We start from the raw sequence: 11,420 nt of genomic DNA on the forward strand, positions 1-11,420 counted from the left end.
ACATTCACCATAAAAAAAATTCTATTTATAACACAATGTTATTAATTTGCTTTTTTTTTTTTTTGAAAATTCCTCTTCATCTATGTATTAGCGTAAATGCTCCACCTTCCCCAATAAAGGAAATTAATGGGAGACGTGAAAGTTAGTTGTTAGCACTGAAGGATTGGTTCTTTTTGTTGACTAGAAAACAGTTTCATGAGCCTCACTCACCTCTTTCTATTTTCAATGTTTTCGACTTTCTGTCAGATGTAATAACATTCATAATCTCCTTTAAGCACATGTACCTCGAATAGCTCCAGACCTTATAAGACAAAAATTAAACCAATTAGCAAAGGTCCATCTAAAAGCAATCCATTGCAGCTAGCTCACTAATTTTGTCATCTTTCTTGTTTTTGTCCTTTGAACCAATTCAATAATTTCTGAATTAGATTTCAAATACCCTCTCACATGCATTGATCCTTCACAAGTCAAGAATTTAGCACATGTACATTATCTTATGGTCATTGATATTTAATTATGCAAAAGAACATTCTGTAGTCGGCTAATGACCAATTATTGGAGAACCTGTCTTGAGATTTATCATAGATTTTAAATTGATATATTCATGAGAATTATGACTATTGAATTGAAGCAAATTTACAACCATCTTCCACAAGATGATTCAGGTGAAAATATCTACAAGTGCTAAATGTAATGACTTCATTCCGAAACAAGGCCGAAGGGAAATGGCCTTAATGATTAAAAGACTTATGTTACAGATTTAGGCAATCAGAAACTTATGGTTAGGACCTGGAATATTAACATATGCTTAGTTGAAACGTGACATGATTAACTTCATTCAACCTAAACTTTTAAGTAACTACTTGTGCAAAGATAACTAGACAGATAACAGAATGTGATGGTTTAGTCCTCTTTGATTCCATTCAAGAACTTGAAGACATAGAGCATGGTCGGCCGCCTAGCTGGATTATCCGAGAGACATAATGCAGCAATCTGTAATGTCTGGAGCATCATCTGCTTAGAATCTGCATCAAGTATTGTTGGATCAAGCACATCAACTGATTGCCCCTTCTTCATCTTCTGAAGTACCCAACCAACCAAGTTTCCGCCTTCCACATCTTTGAAATCTGGACCTGTCGGCTCTTTCCCTGTCAGCAGTTCAAGCAGAATCACACCAAAAGAATAAACATCTCCTTTTGTGGTGGATCGCCACGTCTGCCCATACTCAGGAGGAATGTACCCAAATGTACCAGCAATATCAGTGCTTACATGCGTCTCACAGGCGCTGATTAACCTTGCCAATCCAAAATCGGCAACTTGTGCCTCGAAGTCATCATTGAGCAAGATATTACTTGCCTTTATGTCCCTGTGAATAATGTGGGGTGTGAATCCGTGATGAAGGAAAGCTAGACCACGTGCAGCACCTACTGCGATCTTAAGACGTTTGCTCCAATTCAGCACATCAAGGGTTCCACTACGGTTTCTCAGCCAGTGATCCAAGCTCCCATTAACCATGTACTCATAAACAAGAACTTTATCCTCGCCATAAGAACAGTATCCAAGCAAGGGCACAAGGTTTCGATGCTTCACTTTGCCCAGAGTTTCCATTTCAGCTAAAAATTCACGGTGACCTTGAGTTTTTGCTTGGTTTAGCTTCTTAACTGCAACTGTTTTACCATCAGGTAAAGTAGCTTTGTAGACAGTTCCAAACCCTCCATCACCGACAATTTTAGTCTTGCAAAAGTTGTTGGTGGCTTCACGAACATCAACCAATGTCAGCTTTAGAAGGGGCTGCTCAAACATGGCCACATTGATGCTAAGAGGCTCTTTTGATTTGCTGCTGCCTAAGAAATAAAGGTGCTGATCATCACTGTCCATTTTGCTGTCCTCACATTCCCCAGGATCACTTTTTCCGCTGCTTCCACTAATCCATATCCTTAACACAATGGCAATAGTAAGAGTAATCAATATAGTCCCAGCCACAACTGACAAGATTCCCCAAACATTAAGTATCGATGATCTTTTAATAAAACTCTTGGCAGGGCATTTTAGAGCTACAATTCCCCCACAGAGATCTTTGTTCCCTGCCACTGAAACTTTTGAAAGGTTCTGGCAAATTCCATTTCTCGGGATAGCTCCTTCCAGTTTGTTATCCGTGAAATTTAACACGCCCAAATTGGGAAGGGTGCATACTGTTTCAGGTATTAGGCCATAAAGACTGTTGCCAGAGACATCCAAATACTCGAGCTGCACAAGATTTCCAAGCTCAATTGGAATTTTACCAATTAATCTGTTGTCATGGAGATCAAGAAAAGCCAAGTACGACATGTTTCCCAAAGATGGTGGCAAGTTCCCAGTAAAGGAATTAGTACCCAAATTTAGAGCTTCAAGTCTCCAAGCAACAGAGTTTGCGAACAGCTGATCCAGACTACCTGAAAGCCTGTTTTGCTGAAGATAAAGGCCAACTAGGTTTGCCATCCTTGATAGAGAGGGAGGAAGTTCACCATCAAGTACATTTGAGCTCAAGTCTAAGTGTGTCAGCCCATTTAAGTTCCCAAAACTTGATGGTATTGGACCGGTAAATTTGTTGCTCGTCAAATTCAGCTTCACCAAACTACCTACTTGCCCAATGCTTTCAGGTATTGAACCTGTGAGCTGGTTATTCCCAAGATAAAAGCCTTGCATCTTAAGTGAGTAACCGAATTCCTCTGGAACGGTGCCTGTCAACAAATTCCCAGTTAAGTCTAATGTAGTGAGATTCACTAGGCGGGCAAGTGATCGTGGTATATCCCCGGATAGCATGTTATTGCTGAGCAAAAGATCCACTATAACAACACAGCTCCCTAGCTCTTCAGGTATCGAACCAGACAACTTGTTGTGAGACAGATCATAGACACCATGATGCTGAACATAACTTGAATCAGGGATGCTTGCTTGACGGAAATACTTGGAAATCTTGGAAGGAATAGCACCACTAAGCTCATTGTGGGAAAGAACCAGGCACTGTAGCTGAGGCAGATCCACAAGTGTCACCGGGATCGACCCATGAAGCCGATTATTCCCGAGATCCAATGTTGTAAGAGAGATACAATCCCCCAATTCAACAGGAATGAACCCTTCAAGAAGATTGGAATTCAAATTCAACACTGAGAGAGAAGTTAAATTACCGATCTCCTTAGGAATAACACCACTTATCTTGTTGTTACTAAGAACTAGCCTTTGCAATGACACAGCATTACCAATTTCTATAGATAGAGTACCCTGTAAGTGGTTATTTGCAGCAGAAAACTCCAATAGACTAGCAGAATTCCAGAGACTTACTGGAATAGAACCTGTCAAATTGTTGGAATCCAAATCAAGAACCATCAAAGGGAGCTCTGATAAATACTCTGGAATCACCCCAGTAATACTATTATCTAATAATACCAACTGAGTCAGATTACCACACTTTACAAATGTGTCTTTAATACTGCCTGTGAGAAAGTTGTGATCAAGATCAATATCTGTGAGTGCCACAGCATTACAAAGCTCTTTAGGTATTGGACCAGAGAGTAAGTTGCTGCTGAGACTAATATGATTCAATAAAGAACAGTTCCCAATCTCAGCTGGAATTTTGCCCGTAAACCGATTACTCGAAAGCAAAAGGGAATCCATTTGTGTCCATTTTCCAAGCCAAGAAGGCAATGGACCTGAAAGCTGATTCCTTTCTGCAGTAAAAGATAGAATAGGCAACTCTGAAAGCTCTTGAGGCAAAGAACCAGTGAGTGAATTAAAAGAAAGCATCACTGTTGTCAACTTTCTACACTTTCCAAGCTCAGAGGGTATTGAACCATTAATCTCAGAGTAACCTAAGTTCAAGAAAGTCAAATTCTCAAGACCGCCTATTGCTTTTGGGATAGAACACTTCAATGGGTTATAAGAAAGGTCAAGTTTGGTCAAAGATTTCAACTTGGAGATGGATTCTGGCAATGGACCCTCAAGTGAACATGAAGCAGCATAGAAATTATGGAGATTAGAAAGTTCACCAATTTCTGGTGGCAACTGGCCAGAAAATCTGTTAAGCCCAATATAAATATTCTTAAGGTTTCTCAATTTCCCAATTTCAGGTGGAATAGAACCAGAAAGGGTGTTGTTAGACACATCAAAAGAAGTTAAAGATTGAAGCTTTGTGAAGAGTGTTGGAGAGAGAGAACCTGAGAGAAAGTTGTTGCCAAGAGCCAAGACTTGTAGCTGAGTCAAGTTACCAATTTGGACTGGAATTTTTCCGGTCAAAGCATTGCCAGAAAGGTCAAGAAACCTTAGTTGAGTCAAAGTAGCAATGTGGGGTGAAATGGGGCCTTTAAGTGATAAAGAAGAGAGCTTGAGGGAAACAACTTGACCATTTTTGCAAAAAACACCATTCCAGTGACAATGTGAAGTTGAGGTGGTCCATGTAGACAGAATATGTGAATTTTCAAGAGAACTCCTGAAAGAAAACAGACTTTGTCTTTCTGGGTCCTCTTCTGAAAATCTTTGTAGGGTTGCATTGGAAACAAAGAAACAGAAAAGAAAGACAATGGCAGAGGTATAAAGAAACCTAATGGCCATTACAAAAAGGCCTGTACTTTGAAATGCAGTGGAAGAGAAATGAAATGGGATGTGTAATGAACAAGTGGTAGATATGAGTGTATTAACAAAGACTGAGAAAAGTCCTATTATACAATTATGACAACTCTACTACTCCATTAAAGAGGGTACTGAATTGGATGTTGAAAGTCGGAAGAATTAAGAGGAAAGAGAATAGTAAAATAAGGTGTTGGGAACATGAAGAGAGAAGAGAAAGAACAGATTATACTACATGGTGGAATACGAAAATATTTTTTTGTAATCCCCAGAAATTTTCTTAGTGTAATGTGATAGTGAGAATCAAGCAAATACAAGTACAAGTTCAAGAAAACAACACTGTCTTCAATGAGTCTTGAGTGGGGGTCCTTGGCCCCTACATAGTAACCACGGGGTGAAGGGGAGGGGGGGGGCCTATTTTCACTACCAACAAATGAATACGAAAAGGTTCTTGAAATTTGTCACAGATTTTTATGAGACATATTTTAAGATTCGGAGCTTGGGAGCACCTAAATGCCTTATCCCTAAAACACCCTCCAAATTAAAAGGACCCCCCCCCCCCCCCTAAAAAAAAATATCTTTCTTCCACATTTTGAAGATTTAATTGCGTATTTAGTGATGTTTGACACATTTGAATCTACTCCTTAATTTGGTTGGTAATAATTGAAGTTTACTGCTTGCTATGTATTTACCTGTAATGATACTGCTAGAGCTAAAGTCCCATTTAATGATTATGTGAGGACAAAAGCACATGAAACTCTCTGGAGTTTATTCTAAATCAGAAAAATATTTCTTTCGCATTTGAGGATAGAAGAATCTATTTTTTTCAAGTTTGTCACTTTACTATCAACTTGAAATGAAAAAGAATAAGAACTTGAGTACTATTTTAAGTTTGAAAATAAGGAATTATAATTCAGCAAATACTAACCATTTTTTGCTACGCATAGTTGCTTAGTTGCTTTCAAAATGCAACACACGTAGGACTAGGAGCTACTATGATCATATAGATTCAAAAAACCAAAGGTTCTAAATATTTATTTCATTAACATTTTGTCCAAACATATAAAATCATGATGATTTTGGCTAAGAAACTAGTTATAAGCATTGCACAAGTTAGTTTCTTTTTTTTACGTTTTTAGTTTTAAAACTAGCAATAGTACTGTAGAGCTTCTATTAAGTATAACTCAACCAAAGTGGAAAAAAAATCAGGACCCCCCCCCAACCCAAGTCCCTTGTTGAACATTTTAAATTCAAATGTATTTATATCGATGTTTGACGCATTTGAATCTACTCCTTTCGTTAATAATACTTGAAGTTACTGGTAGGTAATTTAGCTACTTTGGTAAGAGTCATTTAATGATTATGTGAGGACAAAAGCTCACGAACTTTCTGAACTTCTACTCAAATTGGAAAAAAAAAAAAGAAAATTTCCTTGGTACTTCACGATCAAAGGAACCTTTTTAATTCAAGTTTGTTTATTTACTATTAATGGTAAAGAAATACTTCACTTTTACTTGTCCAGTATTCTAAAAATAGATTTTAGCTTTTACTTATCGTTTCTACCATATCAAGAGAAGATAATTTTTTTTTCCTGTTATACCCATAGTATTAATTACTCATTCAAATAATTTTCTCAAATTCATTAAAAATAGGGAAAATTTCATATTAAAACAACTGGACTGCCTCCTTTTCAACTTTATAGCCCATATTTCAATTTACAATTGATTAGCCCAAAAATTAGAGCCCCGTATCTGAAAAAAGGGGCGTTATTTCCGTTTTTTGGGAGTAAGAAGTGGGATTTTCTGGATTTTCTCTGATTCTTTCCAATCTTCTTCCCCAAATACTTCAAAAACGAGATCTTGCGATCAATGCAGCTCCAAAAACCCTAGAATTTCTTCTTCATCTCGAATTAACAGCAAATCAAACACGAAAAGTGAAATTTTTTTGCTGCAAATCAGCGCAATTTTTATTTTTGCTGCAATTTTGATTTCAATTTTTTGTTCGATGGATATTTTTTCAGTTTACGTTCTTCATAGTGGTGAATGGGAAGAAAACAAGTTTATCAATTTCGTCAGCGATTGTGTAATAATCGAGTCGACATTCAGCTACAACAATTTAGTTGCAGCTATTTCGGAACAGATTAGGATCGATAGTGAGTTAAACACAATAGAGATTAACTTTCTCCCAAATGTTGGTTTGCCACCGATCCTGATTTACAACAATACAGGTGTATATCAAATTAAAGAAGAAAAACTTGAATTTCACTGAATATCCCTTGTTTGTGACATTGAAAGAGATTTATGATAATCGTTTGGTTGCTACAAGTTCTAGTTGTGTGGTTGCTACAAGTTCCAGCTGTTTGGTTGCTACAAGTTCAAATTCTAGAGATGTATCCACAATTGATAGCACTGAGATTATTGATATCGAATTTATTGAAAATACGAAATTTAGTGAAAACACGGGTATAATAGATGATATATTGAATGATTTTGTTGAGGAAGATCAAGTTTATAAGGATATAAAGAGACAGTTGTCAGTGTAATGAAGAACTTGGTTGTACATGAGAGGTTCCAATTCAAGGTGAAGAGATCAAGCGCAACAATATGTAAATAATTGTATATTCTGTTATATATATATATGTATAAATATGTATAAAGTAGTATATATTTGTATATAGGTATTAAAATTAGTATATATGTAGTTATGTTTTTGTATACAAGTGTATTTAGAAGTTGAATGATCTTTAATCCTAGGTATCACCTTATGTGTATGGATGACAATTGTGCTTGGAGTTTCAAATCTTCTGCCGTTTTCAAGGCAAACATACTCAAAGTGAGAAGTTACAATAATAATCACACATGCGGCTATGGTGAAAGATACTTAACACAACGTCAAGCTACTTCGGGTGTAATTGCTAGTATAGTCAAGGACAAGTATGTTAATCCAAAAAAAGTTTACACCACAAATGATATAATAGAGGACATACAAAAGCAACACGGGATTGAAGTGAGCTACATGAAAGCATGGAGAGCTAAAGAGATAGAAATGGCAATGATAAGAGGGAGTCCGGGTGATTCATATAAGGAGTTGCCGAAGTATTTTTATATGTTGGAGCAAACAAATCCAGGAACGGTTACAAAGTTGCACAAATCAGAAGATGGATGCTTTCTTTATGCATATGTTTCGCTATATGCATCTATCAAGGGCTGAGAGCATTGCAGACCGATAATGGTTGTTGACGGAAGTTTTCTTAAAGCAGCATATAAGGGTACCATATTGGCTGCTTGCACACAGGATAGAGCTGGTGAGTTGACTGCATCTACCTTGTTTCTGCAGTTTGTATAATATTGTAGTTTCATGTATAAAAGTGTATAGGATTTCACAGCTACTATTTTTATAAAATTTGCAGTTGGTATAAAATTGTATAATTGTGTATAACTGTGTATAAGATTTGTATAATTGTCTGAATCCTAATATCTATTTTGTATAAACAGGAAAAATCCTTCCACTTGCATATGCAATTGTAGATTCAGAGAATAACAAATCTTGGGAGTGGTTCTTTGTCCAGATAAAGGGTACTTTTGGAGTTAGGGAAGGGATGTGTATAGTTTCAGATAGAAATGAAAGCATCTTCAATGCCACAAAAGTTGTGTACCCAGAAGTACCACATTGTATTTGCATGTTTCACTTGTGGCAGAATGTAAAGTGCACATTCAAGAAACATCACAAACAATTACAGGATATCTTCTTTGCTTTGGCTAGAGCTTACATAATAGAGAAGTTTGAGTACCATATGATAGAGATGTGCAAAATTGATCCGAGAGTGCAGCCTTACTTGTTCGAAATTGGCTACGAAAGGTGGTCTAGGGCATATTCCAAAGTGAAAAGGTCGATGGTAATGACTTCCAATATTGCAGAGTCAATTAATGCAGCAAACAAGGATCCTAGAGAGTTACCGGTAATGCGATTGCTGTAGTACATGACAAATTTGCTACAACAGTGGAACAACAAAAACAGAAAAAGTGCAATGGAGACATCTACAGAGCTTGGCAAAAAGTACGAGAAACTCCTTCGGGAAAATCTGATTGCATCGGAGCAAATGACGGTAAAATGAATCAAATATAATGATGTTTGGCACTGCTGACTTGCATTTTACTGCTTGTATAAGGATGTATAACTTTGTATAATAATGTATAATGTTCTTTAACTATTTTTAAAAAAAAAACTTTTGCAGGTGAGGCCTGTTACGGAGCAGTTATATACTGTGTTTGAAGGGGTAAGGCGAAACATAGTGTGCCTTGAAGAGGGAACATGCAGTTGCGGAAAATTTCAAATGGATAAACTTTCATGTCCGCATGCTTGGGTGGTTTTGAAGAACCAGCAGCTGAAACCTGGCCAGTATTGCTCTTTTTACTACAAGAAGGATAAACTCCTTCCAGTGAATCCGATTGCAGATGAGAGTTTATGGGTAATCCCAATAGAGGTGATGGAAGATGTGGTCCTACCACCTAAAGGGAGAAGGAATGCAGGAAGGCCAAGAAAGGAAAGACTCAAACCTGCTTCAGAAAAAGAGTCTAAGAGGGCGTTTTCATGTTTTGTGTGTGGACAAGGTGGTCACAATAGAAAAACATGTAGGAATCGACCAAAATAAATAGTTGAAAACATAACACTTCCTATTACATTTGTTGTCATGTTGAGTAGTTAAGTTTCACAAACAATAGAGTTACAAATGTTGAGTAGTTAAGTTTCACAAGCAATTGACATGTTTCATTATACATGTTTTGATTATCCAATAATAGTGTCTTGCTGTTGTCACACCTCCTTTTTCCTACTACACCCCGTAAAGGGTATAATAAAGGGAGTTATTTCCAACTTGAAGTGACAATCGAAACGGGATTCATTTTATCAAAAATTCAGAGTCGCCACTTGGGAGATTTATGGTGTCCCAAGTCACCGGTTTAGAATCCCGAATAAAGGAGATTTGACTCTGTTTAATGTCTGCGAAACACAGAAATCCGAGTAAGGAATTCTGTTAACCCGGGAGAAGGTGTTAGGCACTCCCGAGTTCCGTGGTTCTAGCACGGTCGCTTTGATCATACTTGGCTCATTAAACTATTTAATTACTGATTTTAGAACCTATATGCTTTTGCTTCCTTTACCGCTTTTTATTAGAAAATTATCTTGAGACGGGTTACGCGTACGTATACCCGCCTGTTTGGTGCGTCAAAAAATCATGTCACGCGAACGTGTCCACAATTAATAACGCTTAATTATTATTAAGAAAAGTTTGGGCCGAAGTTGCGCGAACGCATACTCCGGCTTTGTTTTTAGAAGTGTAGTTGTATTACGCGAACGTATACGCAACCACACTTGGTATTTCTACGAAATATTACTTTTATCTAGCCTACGAAATTACTAAAAGGGCATATGTGATTTTAATGAACTTATGTGAACTAAGAAAATAATTAAAAGCTTGTAGCCTATTTTATTATTAGGCAAAGATTGAGCGAAGTTGCGCGAACGCGTACTCCGAATTAATTTAGGATCATGGTCATGTTACGCGAACGTATATGCAACCACAATCGTAGATTAAATCGTGCCTAAAGGCAAACTACGAACATTTGTCATTTTATATCTATGTTATAAGAAATTAATACGGGGGCCATATGTGATTTAAGGGTTGATGGCACATCTCGATTTTATTCTAAAAGGGTATTCGAACTAAATTATGAAGGGCCATGAACTAAGACCTAAGGGAATTGTGACTACTTCACCAAGAGTTGAACCCATTATTAACCCAAAAGACTCCAGGCCTGAAGGCAGGCCCAAACACTCTTCAAAACCTCTATTCAGAGATAGAAAATCCTGAGGCTGTCCGAATGCAATGGACTGCCCTTCAGATGAAAGGGTCTCGATGTTCAGGCCCAAAAAGAGCCTAAACATTAGTGAGCATATGTTGTGGGCATGAGACTAGGAATCGAACCACAGAAAAGACAAATGTATATGCAAATCAACCAATGTTCTAAGCACAGTTACCATCATCACTAGAACGGGTTTGTGCAATCATCAGTTAATGCAACACGTGACATGCAACACATTAAGCTCGTATCCATAATCGATTGACCTCATACATACAAGAACTCCGTATCAAACTCGCAGGCCTTCAAATCTGATTTTAAAACTACAATTACATATACAGCCCTTTAAACATTTGAAAACTTACATAAACATGGACATCACTAAGTTAAAATGCCCCTAAATCAATAAACCCAGTCCCAAGTTTGTGCATAAGTGGATCTGAATATGTGATACACAAACCCAAGCCCAGTCTAGGCTTGAGAGCCCAGGTCTGTCCAAGCTCAAAATCAGAGGATTAGACTCGAAGTTGAGTCTAGATCAGCAACCAAATCTGCTGCATTCAAACATGTTAATTCTTCATAATCCTATCCTGATTACACGTTCCATGTTAACTACAATGACTTAACAACATGATCTTTATAATTCAACAGCCCATCACGGGTCTAAAACTACTGATACATCTATCAATAGATCAATCCATTAACCTAATAGCTCTAATACGTGGCAATCATTAACCCTAACAATAGCCTTATTACAATCCCAATCTGAACTCAAAGTTTTAAAACAAAAATCACATTAAGCATACTGGGAAAAATAATTGATAATACAAGCTAAGAAACGAGCTAAACATGAAAGTATAATCTTCAGTTCTCTTCAATAAATCACCTCATGATCTGTTTTACATGCTTAGGTCAAGAATATATACCTGGAAATTGAAAAGAAAGAAGCAGGATAATCAG

At 37.2% G+C, this 11,420-nt stretch overlaps 2 protein-coding genes across 2 annotated transcripts; one reads left to right on the top strand and one right to left on the bottom strand.

Annotated features, from left to right (window-relative positions):
- Nucleotides 1–682: 682 nt before the first annotated feature.
- On the bottom strand, nucleotides 683–5,057 carry LOC109219138 (leucine-rich repeat receptor protein kinase EMS1-like). The gene has a single exon (XM_019383568.1). The coding sequence runs from the start codon at nucleotides 4,585–4,587 to the stop codon at nucleotides 904–906; it is 3,684 nt and encodes a 1,227-aa protein (XP_019239113.1). The 5' UTR covers nucleotides 4,588–5,057; the 3' UTR covers nucleotides 683–903.
- A 2,773-nt stretch (nucleotides 5,058–7,830) lies between these two features.
- On the top strand, nucleotides 7,831–9,253 carry LOC109219137. The gene is made up of 4 exons (XM_019383567.1): nucleotides 7,831–7,906; nucleotides 8,097–8,560; nucleotides 8,603–8,707; nucleotides 8,837–9,253. Exons 1-4 carry the CDS (start codon nucleotides 7,831–7,833, stop codon nucleotides 9,251–9,253), a joined length of 1,062 nt encoding a protein of 353 aa, XP_019239112.1.
- Nucleotides 9,254–11,420: the final 2,167 nt, after the last annotated feature.

The sequence above is a fragment of the Nicotiana attenuata genome, unplaced genomic scaffold (genome assembly GCF_001879085.1).
Source record: "Nicotiana attenuata strain UT unplaced genomic scaffold, NIATTr2, whole genome shotgun sequence".
Classification (NCBI taxonomy): Eukaryota; Viridiplantae; Streptophyta; class Magnoliopsida; order Solanales; family Solanaceae; genus Nicotiana; species Nicotiana attenuata.

Excerpts from the sequence above, each read along its gene's own strand:
- LOC109219138 (XM_019383568.1), bottom strand. The coding sequence starts at position 4,587 with ATGGCCATTAGGTTTCTTTATACCTCTGCCATTGTCTTTCTTTTCTGT.
- LOC109219137 (XM_019383567.1), top strand. The coding sequence starts at position 7,831 with ATGGTTGTTGACGGAAGTTTTCTTAAAGCAGCATATAAGGGTACCATA. Across the intron at positions 7,907-8,096 it reads TTGCACACAGGATAGAGCTG|GAAAAATCCTTCCACTTGCA; the intron begins GTGAGTTGACTG and ends TTGTATAAACAG. Across the intron at positions 8,561-8,602 it reads AGGATCCTAGAGAGTTACCG|TGGAACAACAAAAACAGAAA; the intron begins GTAATGCGATTG and ends TTGCTACAACAG.